Source organism: Trematomus bernacchii, unplaced genomic scaffold (assembly GCF_902827165.1).
Source record: "Trematomus bernacchii unplaced genomic scaffold, fTreBer1.1, whole genome shotgun sequence".
Classification (NCBI taxonomy): Eukaryota; Metazoa; Chordata; class Actinopteri; order Perciformes; family Nototheniidae; genus Trematomus; species Trematomus bernacchii.
Window position 1 is genome coordinate 866,731 of NW_022987588.1, and position 25,398 is coordinate 892,128.

A 25,398-nucleotide genomic window follows, 5' to 3' on the forward strand; every position below is an offset into this window, starting at 1 on the left:
GCACTTGGACTGACAGGAAGCGTTCGATTTGAGTTGGCGCGCCACTTCGAGTGTGCAACAGTCGCTATGCAACGTTCAATACGGCTTAGTTTCTTTCTCACAAGTACATTTAGCAACTAGTCGTCCATATGTACATATTGTTGAGGCTTCTGTCATGAGAGTGACAGCTCCAAGGTTAGCAATACCGTTAACTCAGCTTGTCAATAAGGAAAGATCGAACCAGGTCGGCATCCGAAGCTTCCCTCTTGCATAATGGAGTTATTACCCTCGGAAGATGTGTATCTAAATCCCCATTGTCTTTCCCTCTTTGGAAAGATAATCTTATTTAACTGTACACGAGCTTCAGCCACACATGACAGCGAAAGAAGTGAGTTAATATTCTACAGTCTTTCATTTGAACGGGAAGACAACGCGTTCCTGAAGGCAGCTGATGGAGCAGCTGTCATCAGCAGGAAGAGATCAGCGCGTGTGGATATTGTAAAATGTAAATGTGCCATAAACGTTCAGAAGAGAGTCGCCATGCCGTGCATTTTAGTGACAAAGAAAAGCGAGAGGGGGGGAAGTTTCCACTATAGTCTTCTCACACTGAGCAGCTCTAACAGACTGGAGCCCTGCATTGAGTTTAAACTCCCTTATCAAATGAAGGAGAATGTGTCTATCCTCCAGGGCCCCACAGTGTTGTGGAGCCATGCTGGGAATGTCTTCTTTGCATCTCTGCAGGCAGGAGAGGTGAAACAGATACCCATTGAGTTGTCCCATAGTGTTATTGGAGAACTTCCCCTCCACAAAGAACAGGTATTTGTTCTTGGACTAAAAAAACTTTCAGACCAATGCTCAAATACTCAGTCCACAGGACAAACCCTGGGTTATTTTGTTGAAAGTGGACATGTGTTTGATGGCTCTATGGTCTTGCCTCATCCCTATGTTTGCATCACACGGTGCATCTTGGTGCTGTCAGCTGAACAAGTGGATGATGTGCTGAAATCCGCTTTGGTTGTAGCAACTTCTAATCAGCAACTTGTATATTTTGAGAATGGCATTGTGAAAGATGTGTGTCAGCTCCCCTTTGAACAAGCTGAAAACATTCAGATGGTCAACACAGGGAGAAATGGCTGCCTCTTTGTCGTATCTTTTTACCAGGGGCATGTATGTGCTATTCGCAAGGAAACATTTCAGGTAAACCAATGTTAAATATCTTTATTTTAATTCTATGTTCTGCTTGACTCTCGTTCTCTAAGCCTATTTTGTAAACTCTCTCCCCCAGATAGCCTCCCACTGGTCAAGTGTCAGTTCTGTTCATGTGGATGACTTCCTGGGATGTGGAACAGACCAGATGCTGTTGGTTTTTAAGAATCAAGGCACAACAGGACAGCCTATAGAAAAATATCTCCTCACTGACCTTTGTGGCATTTCATATTCTGTAAGGCATAACATTTACTCGTCATGTGGATATTTCCATTATTAGAGAAAACATTGGTTGGTGGTCTGCTAACTGATTTTAATTACACATTTCAGCGTGGTCAGGACGGTGGTGCACCAAAGACTCCGCCTCCTCCACCAGAGAATGATCTTCTCACCCTTAGAGCTTTAGAGTCCAGACTACAGGTAAGCATTCCTAATCTATTACTGGACTGACAGCACTAGTCTTTTGGAAAGGAAAACAATCCTTTTAGCATAGTCAATCATATATCCTAATGACATTATTACATCATAATATGGTTTTTACAAATGATGCAAAAGCACAAATGATGTAAAGATGTGAACTCTTGTTCATATTACTGAAAATACATCTGGCTTTATTATATATAGTTCTTTTTTTTTTGGACAGAACATTATGAGCATTCATACAACACATCACAAAATAAACTAGAACAAATACAATTTAAAATCATTTGTTGAGGGCAGTCAAGACATGCAAACTTTCTCATTCTTGTCATTCATTTAAACTGTTATGTCAGCTTTTCATTAAAAAGATAGCCTGGACAATCTAAGACCATTGTTCTTTCCCTGGAGGCTCAGCTTCATAGAGCTCCTTTGCTGTCAATAAGCAGAATTCTGATGTCTGTTCTTTTTAGATCTTTATTCCCTAGGTACATCACTGCATGGTTGTTTGGAACATCTTATCAATAGTTTCATTCAAATTATTCCAGGCCCTAGTTTATTGCATCTCTAGAACACATAGATATTGTTGGCCATAATTCACATGTAGGTCGACATACATTTGAAATATAAATGATGTGTATATACTGAAGATGTCAGAAAAGTATTGTATTAATACTCTAACAAATATTGAAGTTAACCCATAACACCATATTATGCTTATAGTACATTTATGGATGGTTATTTTTATGAGACATTTTGAAATTCAACTTTAAAAAAACAAAATCTGGGGGAAAACTTTCATCTCGTAGACCCCCAATGTGTGTTTCATCTATAATATAGATCTAATATAGACTCTCAACTGTGATCTGTTTGCAGAGTGGATTGAGCGTGCTCCAGGATCTTCAAAGGGAGCTGAGAGTGAAGGACAGAGTTCTACAGCAGTCCGTCCAAGCCCTTACCGACGTGGTCTCAGAAAGAGAGACGATTCTCACACAGCCTGAGCAGGTACAGAATATTGGGCTTTTCTCCTTTTATTAGTGCAGTTGAAGATAGACGTAAAAGGGGGATAGAGTGTGGACAACATGCAGCAAGGTACGGCTGGTCTGATTTGATCGCACTGCTGTACTGTAAGTAAATGTGTCTCTATACCAGAAAGGTGCCCTCTCTAGCACTAAGACTAGATAACATAAAGTCTTATCACATGGTATTAGCTGGTGTGTTTTCAGTTGCATCTATGATAATAATATATCTGTAACACTGACATGCATTCTAATTCATTTAGCAACCTCAATGCGAGACAATGTAAAAAATACATTTTTGGGGGAATTTAAGAACACACAAAAAGATCAATGGTGAGATTTGTATTACTGTTAGTCCCGCCCTCCTCCCCCCCCTCAGTTCTTTTTACTCCAGCATTTGTCACTCATGTTAATACATTTTCATATTTGAAATGGCATCTCACATGAGGCTGATGTAGTAAGTGCTCCTAATCCTGCCTGAGGCATTGAGGAAACAAATACAGGCAATAAATGCAAACGGCTTGATGTCATTTAATGTTTTTTATTTGAAATGTTTTTGTTATTGTTGCTTTAATTTCCTTTTGCTGTGGTCACAAGACTTGCCACACAGATCAAATGATGAATGTGGCCTGAAGGAATAAAATAAATATGCCGGGAATAATTATACTGTATTTGACAGAGTATCACTGGCACACTCTTTGTTTTTGAATAGTATTGTGAAAGTCCACTAAATATGTACCTGGGCAAATTGAAATATTTGACATAAACTGCTATTGCTGTCAATGCTGTCACACACTGTCATCGCTGATTATAGTATTTGCACCTTCTGTTCAGGAAGGCCTTATTGCTCTGTGGGACTGTGATGACTCAAAGGATGAGGCCATGGCTGACGAGACACAAGACATGCTGCCAGCAGGGCCTTCAAAACCTCAAGTTGACAAGTTGTGGCATCGCATCGCCGAGGAGCGAATGGTTGTGGGAGTGATACTAACTACTGACAGCTCAATGTAAACATAATTTGTTTTTTAATTGAAATGCAATATGTTTGTCTGTGCGAAGAATGTGTGAGCTTTATCCACCGAGGCATCAGCCTTCCTAAATATTCCTTGAATATGACATTATCTAAACACTTATCGGCAGTTCTTCTAAAAGACTTGTGATAATGTCTTGGGAAGAAGGAGTCCAACTGGTTTAGTTGATTTATTATGATAAAGATACAGGCAAAAATAAATGGCACTCCACTTTTAAGTCTAGTGAGAAGTGCTTATGTCTAGCTGTCAGACCATATCAATACTTCCTGATCAAATTTGTCAGAAATAAAAAAAAATTGTGCAGGTGGACAAATTATATCAAATTAATCACATTTGTGAGGTACAATTTCTACCTGTCTTCATAGTTGTTGTTTTTTACATGATTAATTCAATCTTAGTCTGTTAATCTCAGTTAACAACAGCTCTGACCCATTATTGCTTCTTTGATTGCCGCCAAATGTATATTTATCTAAGGCAAATGCAGGGTGGTAAACTGGTCATCAAGGCAACATGTTATTTAATTACTCTCCAATTTCCTTTTGTGAAACTTATCAGATTCCTCCCTCCACCTGTTCCTGTTTTTATCTGTGAACATGTGGAGGAAAGCTACTTCTGGCATAATTGCCTCGAGGGCCCTTATAATGCTGTTTGGATTGCCCTTGTCCAGCTGATGGCATGTTGCCACCTGGAGATGTTGGTGTTTTTAATCAGTTCTCAAGCTGTCAGGCACACATTTTTGTATTAAATCTGATTTTCACTATGATACCCTACTGTCCATGTGATATCTGATATGTTTTATGATGTGTTATTTTTGCTCTAGACCAGCGGCCAGTGTGAGCTTATCCATCCTGACAGAGGCGGGTCAGAGCTCAACGCCTGCAGTCATCCAGACCCAAAGCCAAGTGTTCTGGCTCCCTGCGCCCCGCTCCTCATCATCATCATCATCCTCCTCATCTGCCTCCACATATTCAGAGCCTGCAGCCAAAAGAAGCAAGCAGCACAATGCAGGCAGAGCCAATGATCTCAACCCATGCAGACTTGCTGTGACTGCTGTGTCCAGGCTGACACCTCTGTTGACCTCTGGCTTTGTCAAGTGCCGTGTCGTGCTCCATTACGTCCAGAGACAAGATGCTTTTGCCCCTGTGTGCAACCCAAAACCGGTGGTCCTGCATTGTGGTCAAGTTGCTTTAGACATCCACAGTGATTTCCAAACCAGACTGTTAAAAAACCCTGAACTCAAAACAGGTACTGTAATACCAAAGATTCACACAATTTGAGATTAAACAATTGGCTTGTGTTTGTTCATTGTTTTCTTCTTTGTTTGTGCCCAGATGAGGTTGAAGAAGACTTGCTGAGTTTGATGGCGGTGCTGGATCGTTTGGTCTTCCTCATAGACTCTCCAGATCACAGCTTAGGTGATGTGGACGGCTGGATTCAGAGAAGAGAGGGCTGTAAGAGGTTGGCAGTGAGCCCTCAGTATCTTCTGTTAAATTCTTCAGGACCGTCTCCTCTCATGCTGCTGCACTGGCATCAGATAACCCCATTCCAGGGGGAACTGTCAGTCCACTCCAGGTAAATAACTCTCTTTTAAAAGAAGCTCTAAGTTGTCAGTACTGCCTCAGAGTTGTACGTGTTGGTAGAATGAAGAGATTGGCCATAATCATGTCAGTTAAGTGAAATGAATGTGAAATAGTGTGGCTTGCTTAAGGTCCAACAAATGGTTTATCCATTTCCTCTCATAAAGTGTTTGCAAAGCTGATTTTTGGAATATTTAGAAACCTGCATTCGTTACATCCATATTTACTTACTAGTAACGCCTCAATTAACAGCTATATAGATTAATCTCCTATTACATTTTTTTTAGAGGATTTGGGTTATCATTTGATTGTTAAAATGTCAGAATCAATCATTTGATTATCTTTGCTCTATTTACTAGCAGTCTTCTCCTATTGGTGCATTATAGCCACCTGCCATCCGTGCAATCGTGTGGCACCTGACCTTTGGCAGGATTTTGTTTTGCGTCACTCACGTTCATGTGCGCCCTTGTGCACAAGAACACATTAAATGGAGAAGCACTGATGCACTTTACATTTTTCTATTAGGTTCAACTTTCTTTGGTTATCCTACTGGTTATGCCATTACGTTAACAGTGTGATAAAGTAAAAAACATAGACTATCTTGTCCATTATAGATATTTCCTAATAATTTGCAAATGATATTACTGCTCTGGTTCAAACACTACTACGAGGGACTCGTACTGAATTATTCAATTTTATTTAAAAGAACTAAGGAAGGTAGTAGAGGTGGGCACTGCCGCTCAATTTATATTAATGGATTCAAAGTTGTCAAGGCTTTGAAGTTGACTGGGAAGCGTGTCCGTGTGATATTCCACTGAATATCAAAGTGATTCTCTGCCCAGCACAGCACTTAAAATTACAAATTCTGCAAATAAATTCTGAACAGGTATGCGAGTATGAAGCAGCTGATGAATGATGAATTATAAATAGACATAAAGAAACTCAGACATGTTTCTATCTATTGCAACATAATATTATAACGTGCAAATTGTGTCTCTGTTGTTCCTTTGCAGCCAGTTACAGACCCTCCAGTTCCTGAACTCTCTTCTGGCGTTCCTCCCTGCGTCCTGCTCCATCCAGCCTGTCAAAGGTACAAGAGGACAGGACGCTGCTCAAATGTTGTCTCTGGCACTGGAGAGAGAGGTGGTGTCGCTCAGAGACTGTGTGTCATCGCTGCTTACTGATAAAGAGGAGGGGAGGGATAGCCTGGGACACGAGGAGACCCCTAAACCAGGATCTGTGAAGGGGCTCCAGAGGTGTAGGGACTTGTTTCAGCTGGACGTGGAGAGGAGTAGGAGGAGGTTGAGCCCCCTGGTGGAGGTGCAGAGTTATCGTAGGCTAACACAAAGCATGTCCGAAGTCCAGCTCTATGGGGATTTGGCAGCTCTGTTAGAAACTCAGAGGACTTTGCTCAGCTGATATGCTGTTGACGTAGTTGTTGTTGAAAATCAAGAGGGTTCATCATGCTTTTTGAAGGTCAGCTGTACTGAAAGAGGCCCTCTTTGCTGGCTTGTTTGCGTCTCTGGTGTACCCTGTGTGCGTCAGTCTCTCTTGGGGTTTATACAGTATCTAATAGTCTCTGCTGCTGTGAAGAGCTTCAGCCTATTTCTACTTCAGTTCCACAGCCTTAATCTGATACTGATGGGATGCTGCTCTCTGCTCCTGCTTCTTGTCATGTTTAAAAAACACTCTTTAATGTCTGCTGTTGTTGTTGCTGTGTGCTTTTCTGTAAGAGACAGACCACTCTCATCCTGTAGTGAGCAACCGTTTGTGTTATTAATAAAGGCAACAGATGATGGCAGAGCAAAGGGGTTACACATCTGCACAGTGACTGGAGTTTACTGAAAGCTTTTAGTGGTGTTTTCCCCTTACGGTTCATTTATTTCCCTTTCGAAACCATGTTTGTTGTTCCTTCTAGTCCTTCATCCTGTTTCTTCTAGGCTGTCAGCAGTGTGAGTTCAAATGTTGTTCATCCAAACCTCATATACTTGAAAAGACTGAGTTTCTTATATGAGGACTGCGCCATACTGTCTGCTGAAATGGCAGGGAAGGGTTTTTGTTCCCCCCTGTGGAGGCTGGAAAACATGAATGTGCATTTAGTTTGGTCTGGTAGCTACTCCGTGGGTGTGAAGTACTCCGTCTGAGGAGAGAGGAACCCTCCATTTTTTTACACCTTTAATATGTCTGCTTCATTGCAAGTAACACTTCCACTGGCAGCTGCCACAGGACTCGTCTGCACACAGCTGAGTCATAATTACTTCTAATTGAGTGATTCCTAATGTGTCACTTTATGATGGTAATGCAGTTTATGTAACAGAAGTACTACATATATATTTGTCTTGTTAGAATGGAAAGAAAGCAGCTCAGTTAGCTTTTGCTCTTTTATTGATACGACTTGACTTTCCACACGAAGCTAGTTCACCTCACACATTAACACTTTTTTCCGGCTTCTCACCCTCCTCACACACACACACCTTTCTGTGGCTGCGACACAAACACTTCTGTCACTTCGAGCACAGAAAATGAATTGTGAATTCTGTACAGTAAATAACACCAGGGAGAAATACTTGGATCACACGTGAAAACGAAAATGAAATTGTATTGGTGCTCCCTAAAACAGCCCTGACTGCCACGCAGAGTAAAATATATGGTTTGTCATCCCATTATTGTCTGTTAACTTGTATTAACTGTGAGTGGTGGAAGAGGGCTGCAGGGTTTCTAGCCTCCGCTGAAGTCCTCTCACTTTAATGTAAAATGAAAACGTGGTAGATGAACAATGTTGCTGTTTTTGCATGTGTAAACCAACATCTAAATCACATCTGACTTATTGATGCAGACAAATTGAACATAGATACATCTCTGCATCTGACACCTTTGTCGATGCATCAACCGTCACTTAAGCTTTAGGCATTTTCTTGAGTTAAAAAAAAAAAAATGTGACTTCATATCAACACTATGAATAAAAATGTCATACTGTTATATTTGTATTCGAAATGCGGTGGTGTGGTGCATATGGCGGAAACGTTCTGCCATGCTTTTGTATTTAATTCTTCTATTAATAAAATATCTAAAAACCTATTCTTGATTTATTCAATATAATAAGGTACGTTTATATATTTTGTCATATTATTTTGTTTGTGATGGACATGAGGTTTAAATGGTCTATTTCATTGTTTCCTGGGGGTTTGACCCTCTTGTCTGCATATCATTCTCAGATAGTGCGTAATCATTATGTTGAAACATCTGTGATGATGATGATGATGATGATGAATGGTGCTGCTGAGTCATGTTAAAGTGATGATGTGTGATGAGGGAGCTGGTCTGGTGTCTTCCTGCTGTTGACTGTTATTGATCAGAGTCAGTCCTCGTGACTCTGAAACTCAGAGGGTCAACCAAACAAAAAGGGACTCCATTGATTAACGCCACATCCACACTATAGTCTATTCTGAGGGGGCTCAAAATGTGAGTTAACACGCCAGTTAAAAAATAGAAAATACTCACGAGTAAGCAAACTTTAATCTTAATGTTTCCATATTTTAATTATTTAACCTAGAAGCTCAATTGTTTTAGGACATCTCACCAAATATATAAGCCCTTAGGCCTAATACTCTAGACATTAAAAGGGTACACAAAATGTGAATCAAACCTATTTAATGTGCCAGGCTTCTTCTTATTATAATTTTTTCACCTTGAATATTCAGGCTGAGAAACTCTCACACAAGGTCTACTTCTCTCAAATACATCTCATGGCCTTCCTCAGCAGAGACGGTTGCTAAGTTGAAGATGGTTTAGTTGCATTAAAGTTGCTGTTTTCAGATGCTGATACATTTGAAAATGGCTTCTGGGGACACATGATTAAAGAAACTACCAGGAGCTATAAGATCAATAGAAACGGCCTGCAGATGATCAATGAGAAATATTTGTGTTGCTGGAGTGCCAAGTGAAACACTTCTGGTGCAGCATTTATAGACCATGTAACGTGCCTGTCCCTCACACACAGTGCTGGTAGAATATCAGATTCAAGCACAATCTGATATCCTGTCCCAAAAAATCAACATCGCCATAGCTTTGAAAAGTCTGAATAAAAAAAGAAAATCAGTCAATATCATCTCAACTTTATTTATTGCATGTTTATCTTGGTAAATATTTTAAGTATTTGATACATGAAGTACAATCATATTTCAAGTAGTTAGAAAAAGATTCTGTAACCATAACTGTACAAAAGCATTACATTAGACACAACATTATGTGTATTATTAAAGGTAGGGTAGGTCATTTTGGAGAAACCAGCTCGAGATCGCTAGAATTTGAAAATACACAGCCGGAAGAAATCTGCGACTTCCTTACAGAGCCCCTCCTCCAACACACACGAACGCGCACATGACCAATGAGGGCACGAGATAAGTTTGTGCACAGATGGAAGGCTGACAGGCAGGTAGGCCATCCAGTTATTTAAGCCGGGCCGGCTAAAATGATTGGTCGTGCTTTTTACAGCGCTACGGCTTCCACAGATGACATTTTTTTTATGGATTTTTTGTCAAAGCACTTAAGATATTCATTGCTATCGGGATGTTAAGAGCATTCCATGGAATATAACAAAAAGTGTATCTCGAGCCGGTTTCTCAAACTTACCTACCCGACCTTTAACATTATATTTATATTTTATTTCTAATATATTGCAGGTTATTGTCAATACCTTTATATTCTGACAGATATACAAGGAAGCATATTCCTCTGAATGAACAGGAAACAGCAGAATTTGTTGCAGATTTTATTCATACTTGAATTCAGTATAAATGAATGTTTAATTAAAAAGAATGCTCAGGCGTAAGAGACGCATTTTCGGCAGAATCCTGCTCCAGTGTTCTCAACTCCATTAATTTTCCACTTTTCTCTCGCACTGGCCTTCTCAATTGCTGTGTTGTTGCTATGGTAACCCTCATTTCTTGCCTCTCAGACCGCACAAAGCAGCCTCCCTAAACCTTAATGAATGATGGAAAGTTGTTTTCCCTCTTAAACACAATTATAAGCTGCAAATTATTTTCCCTTCATAAGCCGTCATACTGAACTTGATTGCATAAAGGCTATTGCATCCCTGCATAATCAAACAGCAATAACACTGGGGGGTGATGTAAGGCTGTGTCTGTGAAATGGATGGTATTTCCAGGCTAGGATTAGTATTATTGATTAGTTTATAATCCCTGTGTGTGCATTAAAATAGTACTTTGATAATTCATGTGGCCTTCTTAATAAACCTGCCACAGTCCATGTATTATTAATCTTTAAAATAAATGTTAGATTGATGGATCTTGGTATTACCCATACAATGATAAAGAAAAAGCATCATTAGTGTAACACCAGGATAAAAAGGAGCCACTCCTGTCTCTTTAAGGATGATATATTTGGGTTATACATGTCTTTTGTATGAACAGTTTAAAGGTCACCTATTATGCAAAATCCACTTTTTCATGTATTTTATACATAAACATGTGTCCCCTCTGTGTAAAGAGATTCTGGAAGTTTCAGAAAAAAAATGTTTCTCTCTTTTTGTCCTGATATAAAAACCTGTCTGAAAATGAGCTGATCAGATTTTGGCCACTTTATGATGTCATAACGATTTTCTGGCTTGTGTAACCATTAGCCAATAACCAACCAAGGTAACCCCCCCCACCTTATCACCTGAATCTCCTCCAAGAGCACCATTGTGTTCTTTTTAACCAAATATCTCACAGAGGGGCGTTGGGAGTGGCCCCTTATTTTCATCTAAAGTAACAGACAGAGAATCAGCACTTTTGAAACAGGGCTGAAACAGAGGGGATTATGGGATGCTACAATGCATGATCTGTTTGGTATTTCGAGCCAAACACTTCAGAGACATGTTTGTATATATCTGAGACCTATAATATATTGATGAAAAATAGTATAATAGGGGACCTTTAAGAAACATCTTTATTTACTGTATTAATATCTAATGTATTGGTCCTCTCCTGTCTGTGTACATAATGCCAGTATTTTCCATTCAACTGGTAAGTAAACCCGAGCTGATGGAATCACAACTCTACAGTGTGAAGTCCATTATCATGCATTAATGGAAACCCGCTGTCAGATCATATCTGTGTCACCCCGGGCCACCCAACGATCCATGGCGTGTGTCATCACCCTGACTTATGGGCTCGGTGAGGGGACTGTGTTTGTCGTTTTCTCTGATCTGATCTTCAACCCGATCACAAAAAGCATTTCCATGTGTTTGTGTCTTATTTTGTCAGTATTCATTTTCCTGCAAAGGCCTCCATGTATTTATTTATTACATGTGAAGGAAGCAATATGGTTGCATCAAAACAAGAGAATACACAACAAAGCCTTAAACAAGACAGGAGATGTGGAAATAAAGTGGTGCAGTCAACTTTATTGATGTACAGACCAGTACATATCTTTTCTTCAGGTTTAGCATTCAAGAAAAGAGTTCTTCACTACAGTATATCAGGAATGTGAGGGCCATTAGCTGCTCTGTACCTTGACTTTAATGCAGAACTTCCTTCACTGTGGAATCGCAACATATGTCAAACAAACAAGCGAAGTGAAGGGAAACAGGCCACAGCGGAGGTTGAAGAAGTATACAGAAAGCTTTTTTTCTTAAGAACATAACCTTTTCTTCCATTACAATAAATATTTAATCAGACTAAATCTACAAAAAACATAGTCTCGAACTCTAAAACCATACCTTAGGTACCAGGGTTTTTTATTAACCTGGAATATAAATAAATGTATGTGCATATGGGCATATGACAACATTGAGTAATGCAGTGCATGTTCACAGTTTGGAGGCCCAGTTTTAAACTTGGTCATTATACTTTTATGAACTTAGCCTGTGAAATATATGACGTTTTGTATAATAAATTATTTTAGAATAAAAACAAAAATGTGTGACTTTTATAGCAATCTGAATAAACTTACACAGATTTTAAGTGACATCAGTTGTACAGAAATATGATCTATAATACACTGAGAGAGAAAAGAAACAACAAGAAGTACCTTTGGATGTACTCTGGCCACAGGTAGAAAAGATCAAACACTGCATTCAACTCTGATGGACCATTAGAAAGAGGTGAGGCTTGAAAAAATAGAGAAGCACAGCACTTCATCTCTCCAAATCTTTGATATCTAAGGCCTCAGGTATTTCATAAAAATGCAGTATCCAATTCTCAATTCCATATTTTAATCTGCTTTGTTCTCTTTCATGCCTGATATGTGTCCCTCTCCTTTTGTCTGAAGGATCCTTAGTACTGTATGTGTTTTCTGCCTATATACTTTGAATTATATTAAGTTTGCTGCGTGGTTTTGTATAAACAGAGTGGATGTACCATGAGAGTATTAAAATATAAAACAGTCCTAAACATCCTTAAGAAATAACCTTTTTGCAATCACAAAAAGTCTTTGAGGGTCTGGCTATGTTACTGTTACAAATCCATGGAATGTTTCTTTGTTCCTTGTACAGATTGCAAGGCAGAATTTATTTAAAAACAAAAACAATATTGGTCCCTATTCTCCAGCATATTACTAAGCATTGAGTTGAAACCATTTTCCCCCAGATTTGGCAGGAAACATTATGCAGCAGTACAACAACAACAAAAACATCTGTGTCTCAGAGCATGAGCATTACTGTATGATGCATGAACATTATACATTATCCCTGAAAGAACTCCACCATCATCACCACCATGGTACCATCCAATACGCAGCCTCCCATCTCATCTCACTGTGCTTTCCAAGCATTTCTCAATCTGAGAAATGACAACAAAAATAAAGGTTTCTTGTCAAGGGTTAAGTCTTTACGTGGATGTTCTCGTACCTGATGATCTTGTAGGTGACCCAGTAGAAGACGTTGAAAATGAGGAACGCCAGAGGAAAGCCGGCCCTGGAGATAGTGTCTATCCTCTTGGCTCTGTCCACAAACTTCTTCTTCATGATCTCTAAGTCCTTGGCGGCTGATTGTTGAGAGTTCAGAGCTGGAGCAGCGTTCTTAACAGCTGAGCCATCCTTTGTTGGCAGACATTGACTTGTATTGTAGCCAGCTAAATTAAAGCGGCCATCACGCATATCCTCATCCTGAAAAAAAAACACATTCACATATGGACAGGATTAATGTAGGCCCTACTCTTACCGCACTGAAAGTGCTATAGTGTTGCTGTTAGCATTGTGAACTTACATGAACAGTAATCATAAGATTACGCTTTTAAATTATAAAAAGATGACCTGATGCAGTTTATTGATACATCTCTCAGTGCAAGCCTAGGGGATGAATATTAATTCACTGTTTGTGCTACTTCAATATCTCAACATGAGTCTCGTGCCATGTAAAGTGGAAGTTAGCCACAGTGGTTCAAGCTAATGCTAGAATGCTAGCATGCTCACAATGACAATGCCACATGGCGATGTTTGGCAGATATAGCAGAATTATTATATTACCATGCTCACATTTTAAATTAAACTGTTAATGTGCTAATAATTGCACTTAAACACTAAACACAACGAAGCATACAACTGCGGCTGAATTTCAGTATATGTTTGTAGGTATTTGGCCACTTAACCAGAATTAAGACCTGATGACGGTGTCAGATAAAAACTCAGAGAATCATCTCTCATCCTGATTTTGCACATTGTATTTTTATTATTATCATTATGTCATAGTGACCTGGTGGTAATCCCCGATGTATATCATGAATAGCTGTCCTAAATATTGGGCCAATTGACCAGTTGGTGGCACTACAGGAAAAGTTAGAGCTTCACCAGAGTTGTTATGATTCATCTTCTGGGTACCATGAATGTTTTTATATCTTTCAGTTTGGACAACACATGTGCCTTCCGCACACCACTAATGTGGCTAAGTTTGATATCCAAATAACTTTGTAAGCCTACCTTGTTATTCTTCCTTTGCCTTCGCCTCAGACGAAGAAACTCTTTCTGTTGCCTGGAGACAAAATTAACCCCGGCATATTCTAGCAATGCAGCAAATACAAAGAGCAGACACACAGCCATCCAGATATCAATGGCTTTCACATAAGAGACCTGGAAGTAAAAAACAGATATATTTTGTTAGATCCTTGAAGGTGACAGCTATCATACTGGTATTAGCTAAAAGTTCAGGCTGACTTTTGCTAGATTTGAATGTTTCCGTATTTATTTCTAAGCCCTAGATAAATTCTCCCATTGCAGCTGTGGACAATTTCCATTCTTTTTTCTCACCTAACCTTGCTCATTGTGGCAGTTAAATAGACTTCTAAATGACTGTAATTATAGGTAATGTTTGCTAACAAGTGTATCAGAGCTGCCAGTAATGTCAGTGAATTCATGGCCATAAATAAAGGGAAATAATAGCTGCCTTCATTACCATTAGGAAGAGATGAGTTCCCTTCCTGTTTTTTTGAAAAAGTTGAAAGCCTTCAACGTTGATCAGAGTGAACTCCTCACTCCATGACAGCTGATTAACATCTGAAGAAAACAACTCAGCGTTTTAAGGGGCAGTTAAGGCATATTAAGGTGTTGTTTTCTGGAATTGAGGCTCTCAAAGGCTTCTCTTTAAATATTTAACAGTATGCAAGTCTTTTATGTGAGAATCTCTTACGCAGCTGCGGTCTTCGGTGCTCAGGTGCGGCCTGATGCATGGAGAGTGATTGATCATCAAGATCTGACTCAGTGCTTGTAGTACCCTTCACAACATGTGCATGGTAATTCACTCTGATTGAAAATATGCTATAACACAAAACCACTGCTGTAGGCTATGTACATGCTTTAGATAGCAACATCTTCACAGCTGTTACAAACATGTTGAATGCTGTGAATTGCACTGACCAGGACCACATGAGCTGAACTGTGTCACTCTCAAAGAAACTGTCAGCAGTGATTGTTGCCAGTTACAGTAGAGAAGTAAACAACCTACATTTAAGCTCCAAGGACGGGCTGTGTAAAACGAATTGAAAACTAATTGATGTATTTAGTAATCTTACATTTAAAATAAATGTGGGTCTTTAGGTCTCTTTATCCCATACCTTTAAATTGTAATTATATAATCAGAATCAGAATCAGAATCGGTTTCTATACCAAGTAGGTTTACACAAACGAGGAATTTGCTTTGGTATATGTGGTGCATACAAAGACACAGAAAGAAGAATACGTAGCAAAACAAAATAAAATAAAAATGTTACATATTTACCTATTACAAATACTAGATACTGTATTTAAAGTGGAGAGCTGTGCTGATTTAAAAGAGGTATTGTGGAGAAGAAACACTGAGCCATGTGTTTCAACAATACATGTGTATATTTAGACATGTTATTCAAATATTTATTTATAATTATTTAATTATCAAATCCTTACAAGAAGAAGGCACCACAATCAGCAATGTTTGTATTTATAATAATCATAATAATTGGTGCATGCCTTCATATCTGTCTCTTTTATATGTTTCACCGTTAGAGATTTTTGATGTGTTTTTATGATTTATGTTTTTTTGAATAGCAACCAAACAAGGGCTCACCTTTGGAAGAGAAGCCCTGGAGCCGGAGCTTTGGGTGGTCATGGTGAGCACGGTGGTGATACCCAGTGCCACTCTGGCAGGAGCAGCGTCCATATTGATCCAAAAAGACACCCATGAGAGGATGACGATGAGGAGGGACGGAATGTACATCTGGATCAGGTAGTACCCCATCTGTCGCTCCAGATGAAAGTTCACATCTATGCAGGTGAATTTACCTGAAACAGCAAGACACACAAATGCAGTTCAGCTACCAAAACATGAACCATAGAAATGCAAAGGCATATTTGGTGTGTGTGCGTGTGTGTGTGTGTGTCCTCTCACCTGTGTTGTAGTGTTTTGTACAGTAACCCAGCTCCTTCTCTTCCCTCATAATGAACTGAGGCAGTGTGAGTCCATCTGACACCTGCACCGCCCCGTTCTCCAGCCACTCGAACACCAAGTCATTCATGGTGTACCCGACTAGAGAAATAACAGAATAGACAAATCAGTGTCTAGATATGTAAATGTAAATCTAGATCAAAACTGAGACAAAGTCAATGCTTACAACTTTCCAGCTGCATTGTACACGTTTGTACATCCATCGGAAAGTTCTTCAGGTCCATTGGGCAGGACAGAATGAGAGTTAACCTGTGAGCAAGATGCAGTGAACAGAAAACACCAATGAATATTTTTGATTCAGAAAGCAATATATTTATTAAACTTCAGTCGACACATGAATAGAAAATAATTTGCTTGCGACAGTTGGTGCTTTTTGGTGGTAATCCGTGCGCCTCTTTCTCCTGTGTGATAGTGTCTGAAATATCATGTAGGATTCCCTTCAGCAGGTTCCTATCACACTTTCATTACTCCAACGTATTGTCTCTGTGATGCATTGTCTGCCCACTCTGTCGTTTCTCTCATGAGCGGAGGGAGCGACTAACCACCTTTCATCTCTCCCGTTGACCCGCTCCGCCTCCACACCTGAGCTTCTCTAAATGGACTCAAAATTGATCTTCACATCGCATCATTGCGGAGAAAATTGAATGCTGCGTGTGATTGAAGTTGTATTGAAATAAAATGAAACATATTTTCATATCTTGTACTGAGTTTTGTTCAGATTTTCAGCCGATGGGGTTTCAAAATGTCATCCATCCTGTCTGCTTGTTTCAGAGTCTTTAGCAATGGTTTTATGGATTACAAATCTTCTGCATTATTTTCATACGCACAATAGATACAGGGCAGTTGTTGCCAATGAAAAACTGTAAGTCTCAGGCTCCAAAGATATAACATACAGTACACTTTAACACATAAAAAAAAGTAATGAAATAGTGACGTAATGGTGTAGTTGAAATGCAGGTTTATACATATAAAATAGAAGGCAGAAAATAATCTAAGATGAAATGCTGTACAGAAGAATAAAACACTGTATGATGGGAATATGGAATAATAGGGTGTGTGTACTACACAAATATGTAATGTTTCTTCACAGAACTCAGGAGTTCAACAGTCCAACATGAAGACCGATTCCCACTTTTATCTTTGCTTCGGATTCCCCACAATGCCCCTGAGATTAGCTGGCCCTCTTCCAATCAGTGTTCTTTTATAAAAAAATCGACATTGCATATGGGAATGTACTGGACTTCATTGAATTATGCCATTTCAAAGGCGTGATCATAATGTGATCAAATCCATTTAAAACTGTATCTTTTAGATTGACAGTCTTTGATGTTTGAGAGGAAATGTAAGAAAAGCAATAAGTGAACATGTCCTTGGGTGATCTATGCATCAGAGCTTTTGGTTCTTTGCAGATTCATTTTTCACTCAGCACAGATTCCTACAAAATCCCCCAGGGTAAACTATGTCTAACAGTTATTTTTAAATGATGAATTTGCCTTAAATCTCTTGTCTCATCACTCTTATGTTAACCTCCTTCTTGACTTGTTTGAACTTGTGTTTATCTTCACCTGATACTGTAGAGAACAGTCCCATTTTTGAAGATCCGCAGCAGCTTGTTGTCTGTGGTCACATCGTGGAAGTTGGCCCCTTTCTCGTTGGCAAAGAAGAGATCGGGCTTCCATATGGAGTCCAACATGGATGGGTCCAGGTCCAGGGAGGAATCTGGATATTTACTATACGCCAGCCGAGGGTCATTCCACTTCTGACGCAGGAAGATGTTCACTCTGTAATCCTGCACAGATGACAAGCGGCTTTGCATATTTTGTAGTCCAGCGATTGGGGTTATGAGAAAGCAGTCATCTGTATTGGTTTTAAATATTAGTTATCTTTCTGATGAGGTAAAGAACACATTAACATTAGTAACCTTCTGTCTCCATTATTATTTAAATACAAAAAAAATGAATCTGATAAATGGAAAGCAAGCAGGCACTCAAATTACTCAATTACAATGCTGAGGTATTTCCATGTTATACTACTTATTATTTAATTATATACAATCAAATATGTATATACAATTATGTAAAACAAGAATGCTCTGAAGGAACCATTCTGCATAATGAGTACTTTTGATTACTAAAGTACACTTTGTTGCTAGTAGTTGTTTACTTTTACTTTAAGTATCACATTTCACTCAAAAACAGTCGTGTAATAATAATAATAATAACAACACATGAGAAATAATAAAATGGATGAGAAACAAGACATTTATTTTAAGGCAGATTTGGCAAAATCTATATCTTGCAACACCATCAACCGTCATCTAGGTGCCTATATAATGTTACATTATACATGATGTTCACATGACCAGTTTGATGATTGTCCATTGTTGCAAGTTGAATTAGCAAACTACTGACCTTATAATAGTTTTTCTTATTTACCATCTTTTTTTTCACCGCCATTATAGAAGCTAATGGTGGATTTATAAGATGAAGTGGCTGATGAGGAAAACTCTGAAAGTGCAGTAAGTAAACTGAGTTTCACAAAGCTCAGTTTCTCAGAGTAATTGATATGTCATGATGATGAGAGGCCCTTATGTTGTTTGACATTTCATCAGAATATTGGCGGTTCAAAAATATGTGCATGCGTGTCTAAAACTGTGTAATTTCCTGGCAATCTTATGAGCCCCTGCTCACGCGCAAATTAACAACCTTCATTCACGATTTAAGTACTCATTATCACTCATTATGAATCCTTTAATCGTGATGAGTTGAGATGCAGCCTTACAGGTTTAATATTTGTTACCCCTTAGGCATGTCAATGTTTCACATCGTATTATAGATCAGCTGGTATGAAAGCCCCCCCTTCCCTAGAGTTATTGGCTGCACTTAAAGGGACTTGCCGGTTGAAATGTCTTGTATTAATTATTAAACCAGCTTGTGTATAAGGCCTGTCAAGGGAGAAGAAACCAATACTTATTTGCATAAACGTATAACAGATTTCTGTGTCTTATCAACCGCCAATAGACTCTCTGATGGCAAAAACAAAGTATTTTTGTGAACAGGTACACATAGCAATGATAAATGTTTTTTGAAAAAAAGGTAGATAAGGTAAAAAAAAGCGCTCAACTCACCATTGTAGTTTCTGCTATAGAACCAAAGCTGTTGATAAATATGTTGCAGGTAACATTAACTGGTGGACCTGCAGGTTGAGGGATAGATAACACATTGTGCAGAAATCAGCCAAAGTGCCAGAGGAACTCACCATGGTTGTCTCTGTGACAGAGCCGAAACTGTTGATACAAATATTGCATGTAACGTTTACGGAGGGACCTGTGAAATGGAATGACAACCACATGACAGGAGAAAGCCTTCAACCATATGATCAGGGCCAATGGGTTTGGATGAAGTTATTTCATCGGATTATTTGGGATGTTGGTTCACAAGCTGCTGTTCTACTGAGTGTGTCAACATGCATTACCAACAAGCACTATTTATTTATTACATTTTCTTTAAGGAACTCCAGAGTGGATGGCGACATGCTGCATGCTGTGTATAACCAGACACAAAAGATCTAAAACAATTGCGGTAAATGGTGTGAAAATGTATACTCCAACTAAATATATTAATTGTTAACAACGTCAAACTGTTTCACCTTGTTAGAATATTGATGATTGTGAAGTGATGTGGTGATCTTTTTTGGTTAACACGCTTTGAAATTTATTTTTCTGTATTCTGTGTTTAAGAATTCAGCACACACTACATGCACACAACGACAAACACATGCACACACAAACAGTCATTTAGATCTGCAACTATAAGCCTAATAATCAAATGTATCTGCATCAAATTTGACAGTTTACTACAAAATGCCAAATAAATGACTGGTTACAGCCTATATAAAATGGGAATATGTTCTACATCTTCCATGAAACTACAACAATTATGATTGTTGGTTATACAAAAATAAGACACTTAAATATTTCAAGTTTTTGTTGTACTATTTTCTAACAAGAATCAATTATTCAAGAGAGAAATGCACCCATATTTTAGATTTTCATCAGTTGCAGCCCTAGTCATTTGTTAGTATCAAAACACTTAAGGTAAAAAGTACCATGCATGCTATAACGAATAGTGTCCTTTTCATGACCTAAACAGAAATCTCGTTGCGAGGCTATGCCATTTCAGTCACAGCAAATGTGTTTCCCGAATCTGATAAGTGAAGTTTTAAGCCCTTGGTAGTGCCCTTCCTCTGTGCTTTTCTCATCAATATTGCATGGCACTAGGTATTAATATTTACCTCAGTTTGTCGTCAGGTAGCTACATTTAACAGCAGAAGCAAAAAAAGCAGTACCTGCACACAACAAAGTCAGCAAGGAAATCTAGGTCAGCCTTCAGAAATACAGTTCACCGCTCTCTTCAAAGTATGACTTGGAGGATCGCAACTGAAATCATCCGTTTACATCGCAGTGGGTTCATGCAAAAGTGTTTGTTTTCTAGCTATGAGATTATTATAAAATGTGTATAAGACAAGAAGCTGTATCTGCAGAGAATACAAATATAACCCAGCACCATTACAATCCTTCTCATTGCATCTTAATCCACGTGTGCTCGGCTTCTCTTCATTAGAAACAGTTGCTTTCACTTCCTATCCCCCCTGAAAATACCAGCCGGTGTTACACAGGCTGTTCTCATCCCATCTCATGTCCATATTCTTTCCTTTTCCACCAGATGGAGAGAAAAGATCTGAGCCATGTGCGTCTGAGTCCTGTTGATCAGTCCCCATACTACACTTTCTTGGCTGCTTCAACAACTGGAAACCCCAATCCCCCCACAACAAATCGCAGCCCACCTGACCCACCCAGAGCGGGCCTGAGCCCCAGCAGCCTTTCCTCACTCAGCTCTGTTCCAGTGACAGATGCTGTGTGTGTCCCCTCTATAACAGCATCAACAACAGAGGGAGTCAGTAGCCTGCAGGCTTGCCTACGGGGTACCAACCCTCATTTGGCCTGTCATGGGGGCAACCCTGTCCCTGATTCTTTTGGTTAGTTTGGTTTCTAAAATATTACTTAATGGAGATACAGATTCTATCATTCTTGTTAGAAAATTGTAAAAGAAAAGCTTGAACTAAGAATAGTACAAAATAGTACAAAAAAACTATTTAAGTGTTTAAGTGTTTTTTTTGTAATATCATAGTAGATTAAGAAAATATTCCCATTTTATATGAGGCTGTAACCAGTCATTTATTTGGCATTTTGTAGTACACTGTCAAATTTGATGCAGATTCATTTTTCTGTCGATCAACTATTTGATTATAAGGCTTATAGTTGCAGCTCTAAATGACTGTTTGTGTGTGTGTGCATGCGTTTGATTTGACCACATTAAAACAAACGTGCAATGAGGGGTTAGTTGGTGATTTAATTCAAGCCAGGACAACCATGTTACTGTCAACTGAAGTGATTGATTGTGCTTGTCTAAGGCCTGGCAGCTCAGTGTCTTAGCATCAGATAAAAGCCAATGGATTTCCAGATAGGTAATAATGTCAAAGGGAATGGGGGGGTGGGGAGGGGGTGGATACTGTTTTTTTGCGTGCAGAAATTCTCCATGTACACCACTTGAAAAAAAGGTGTTTCTGTGGTTGTGTTGCAATGGTAAAACTAAGTTTGAATTGACATGTGTGAAGATGTCCAAAATACAGTGAAAAACAAACCTTTAAAATTCGGTCTTATTCGTGCATCATACCCGGACGTGCGACCCATGAGTGAGTCCAGAAAGTCTGATGGAGACATGTTGGTGGATGATCTGGAATCGTACTCCTTGGCATCCACAACTCTGCAACACACATAGTGAGATAACAAAAAAATCACTTTATAAAACTGAAGTCACGGCTGAAACCCAGGAGTTAAACCTTATCTGTCGCCTAGCAGCTGCCAGGGAGTGATGGGCAAGCACAGAGAAACTAGAAAATGCGTTTAAGAACACACACGTATCGGACAAATCTGGGATTTCGACGTCGTAGGCATTTCGTTTTTTATCAGAAAGAGCTACAATTCTGTCACATCATGCAAGATTACCGGACAGATTTCACAGCGTGATGTAGTTCCATATTAAACATCGTAGATATATTGGTATGATGACACAAGAGATTGAATAATAATAAAATGACATGCGTAAATCTCACCATTTAGTCTTTTGAGTATACGTTCAAAATATAACACTGAGGTATTGGACAGTTTGCGCACATGTTAAGGACGAAATGGTGCTTAGAAATACCATTTAAACTGTTGGAAATAGAGAGTAACTTCAGTTAGCCCTAATCAAACTCAAGCAATTACCAACTTAGGCTGTGCAGAGAGAAAGTCAATACTTATATCTTGCTTGTTTAACGGCGCCTACAATTAGTAATATATCGTATTTACCAAACTAAAGAAGGGATAACTAATGTGTTTTCATATCTGTAAATTCATATTGGTAAATTAATTGACTTACCTGAAGTTGTTTGTCGCCATGAGATATGTAAATAAAGCTGCCAAAACCCTCGTGAAAAAGCGATTCATTCCTGGAGGTTTCCCCATGTGCTCACTTTTTCATTTCTTCCATATGTTTACATTGGTCAAACACATAATCCAAATAGGGGTACCGCTTTCTTCCTGACCAAGTCGTGGGCGTTTGGATGTTCTTGTGTCACACAAAAATACATGAGACATTCCTCGAGGCGGCCACAGATCATAGTTTAGTTTCATAAAACTCCCAAAAACAGATCTCCGAAGCAGAGGTGTGAAGAAACATCAGTCCTGTGGTCAAACGCCGAGAGGGTGAAACTCCAAAAACGCTCGAAAATCTTTTGGCTCAGATCTGAGAGCTGGCTCTGTGAAGACAGCCCCGCCGGCCCCTGTTGGTAGTTATGAAGTGAAATCTTTCGCAGGTCCTCTGTTGAGGAATGGGAGTGAAACGCCTTTTCTCATTTCAGCGCTTGGACAGCTCCCGGCTCCATTACGCGCAAGCGCAAGGCTTAAAAGTGATAGACGTGAGTTGGTTTTTAATAAGTGCAATAAACGAGGGGGGTAATCATTAGAAACACATTCAATCATTGTCTTCAGTGTTGTTACGTAACGAAAGGTTTCCGTTTGTAATGTCACAGCTTTACTATCAGGGGAATCGCGCCAGCTGCGCATCATGGATCAATTGGCCTCAAGATAAGTAAGATCCATGTTTCCCACTGGTGTATTTAAGCAGTTTAGAGGAAATTAGACGGAACATGTGGGAGTCCAATGTCACATTACATCCTTTATTAAAAATATACCTTTGACAAATACCGAATCATAAGCATAACAGGAAACAACACACTCATACTGTGGGTGTACAACATAGGATTGCCTGGGTTACTCTGACATCATCTTTGGTTTAATTTTTTACACAATGTGCCGTTTTTGTTCCCATTCTTGTCTCTTTAGAGCAACCTACATCCTCACACAGATATGAAAAGTGTAAACAAAGGACGCACAAGCCACAAGCCACTGGGAGAGTATTTGGTACCCTGGTTGCCCTGGAAACAGATTTCCGAGGCACATCATTGGAAATGCTGAAAGGTTGGCCTCCCAGAGCGAGACTGAAGAGAGTTGACTGACAGACACAGACACAGACGAAGATGGCAGAAATATACTACAGGTTGGATGGAGCCCAAGGGTGGAAGGATTTAGTAGGCTGTCACACAGATTTAGTAATAATTATTCAATATATATGTATATACAATCTTGGCATTGATGCAGAGGCTGCATGGGAAACCTGGCAGCGTGAGGATGTGAGTGGGATGTGAGGCTTCATGGACCACAGGCATGAATGACTCATTCCACATGAACACAACGGCATGTGCTGTGGAAGAAACAGCTTAACTTAGTGAGAAAAAAAAGGTATTTCATTCACATCAAGCCAACCACAGACATCTTATTGTGAGATGACGCTCAGCACATCACACGCCTCATTGCTGTGACATCAGGGCCATATTACACTTGAGTCTGACACTTGGTTACTGACCAGTTTCCAGATCTCCTTGGCCTATCTAATCCTGAGGAGGAGTCATCGTATTTGAATGCTAACGCCCAAATTACAAGTGTCATGTTGTATCTCATGGTTGAGGATGTATGGCTTGCTCTGGTCTGGGGATTCAACGTCAGTATGTCATCAGAGGTCTTATAAAAGTCGTGTTCTGAAGCATGTTGGACCCCATAAATACTGAATGCATGTATGAATGATTTACCAACAGGCACACATACTGCATACAAACTTTGTCTCACCGGTGTTATGATGATGTGTGTTATGATGATATGTGTCATGATGATCTACGTGGATGGATCCTGACCGGAGGCAAAAATAACATCTATCAAATCAAACACATTGTGAAGTGGCTTTAATGAATACATTCTCTGCAGGTTAAGGGCCAAAATGCTGTCTTTGTACTCAAGTCCTTTATTTCCCATCTCTGGGACAGCTGCAGGATTGTCTTTATAATGACAACCAACCCGAGCTTCCATTGGCCATTAGTTTCCATAAGGGAGAACTCCGGGGTCAGGTGGGTCACATAATTAGAGGAGAACAAGTCAAATGTGGGTGTCATTAAAGGGGAGAAAGATGTAGTGCACCTCTCACTCTCTGAAAGGAGCGAGTAAGACAGAACAATTCTTTAGACTAGAACTGTCTGTGTGTCTAATTTATCCAGCAGTTTCCTCACAGCCATTAAAATTACAGGCTCAAGACAGGCACTATTTTAAAGCTGCCCACACACAACAAAGATTGGTCGCTACCGCCTGTTATTCTGTGGGGAATTAGGGATTTACATCATCTGCTTTATTGTGTTGTCTAAAAGGATTTGCAGGACAATTTATAGCTTCGAAATGAAATCTTTTGTAATCTTTCTGTCATGATATTGCAACCCAAAATAAAACACATATCAGGTTAGCCTGCTGTAATACTTCCGGTATATTTATACGTATATTTAGGACAAATTAGGTTGCAGTAACCAGCCGGGTGCTCCATGTACTGTAGACCATTGATCCCCCTCAACGACTGAAGAGTTGTGGACTGGCTGGGGGAGAGTTCACCTGGAAACAACCGGCGGGCTTTACCACCTCGATGCTCGAGTGCACTGGACTGGAGACAATTGAGAGCGGCAGAGTATCTATTGCTCTATCGATTCCTTGTATCTTTATCCCACTTAATGACTTTTTCGCTCTATAATTCAACTCATGGAGCTGATCCCAGGGCCTA

At 39.5% G+C, this 25,398-nt stretch overlaps 2 protein-coding genes across 2 annotated transcripts; one reads left to right on the forward strand and one right to left on the reverse strand.

Annotated features, from left to right (window-relative positions):
• The first annotated feature begins 11 nt into the window (after positions 1 to 11).
• fancb (FA complementation group B) lies at positions 12 to 8,305 on the forward strand. Its single transcript, XM_034128695.1, has 8 exons — positions 12 to 1,176; positions 1,265 to 1,420; positions 1,516 to 1,605; positions 2,479 to 2,607; positions 3,456 to 3,628; positions 4,473 to 4,897; positions 4,984 to 5,224; positions 6,243 to 8,305. Exons 1-8 carry the CDS (start codon positions 253 to 255, stop codon positions 6,646 to 6,648), a joined length of 2,544 nt encoding a protein of 847 aa, XP_033984586.1. The 5' UTR covers positions 12 to 252; the 3' UTR covers positions 6,649 to 8,305.
• A 4,635-nt stretch (positions 8,306 to 12,940) lies between these two features.
• Positions 12,941 to 22,770, reverse strand: glra2 (glycine receptor, alpha 2). Its single transcript, XM_034128699.1, has 9 exons — positions 22,624 to 22,770; positions 21,845 to 21,966; positions 19,269 to 19,336; positions 17,707 to 17,930; positions 16,308 to 16,390; positions 16,085 to 16,222; positions 15,764 to 15,978; positions 14,146 to 14,295; positions 12,941 to 13,335 (listed from the first exon to the last, which is right to left on the reverse strand). The coding sequence occupies exons 1-9, from the start codon at positions 22,707 to 22,709 to the stop codon at positions 13,051 to 13,053; spliced, it is 1,371 nt and encodes a 456-aa protein (XP_033984590.1). The 5' UTR covers positions 22,710 to 22,770; the 3' UTR covers positions 12,941 to 13,050.
• Between the last annotated feature and the right edge of the window lie 2,628 nt (positions 22,771 to 25,398).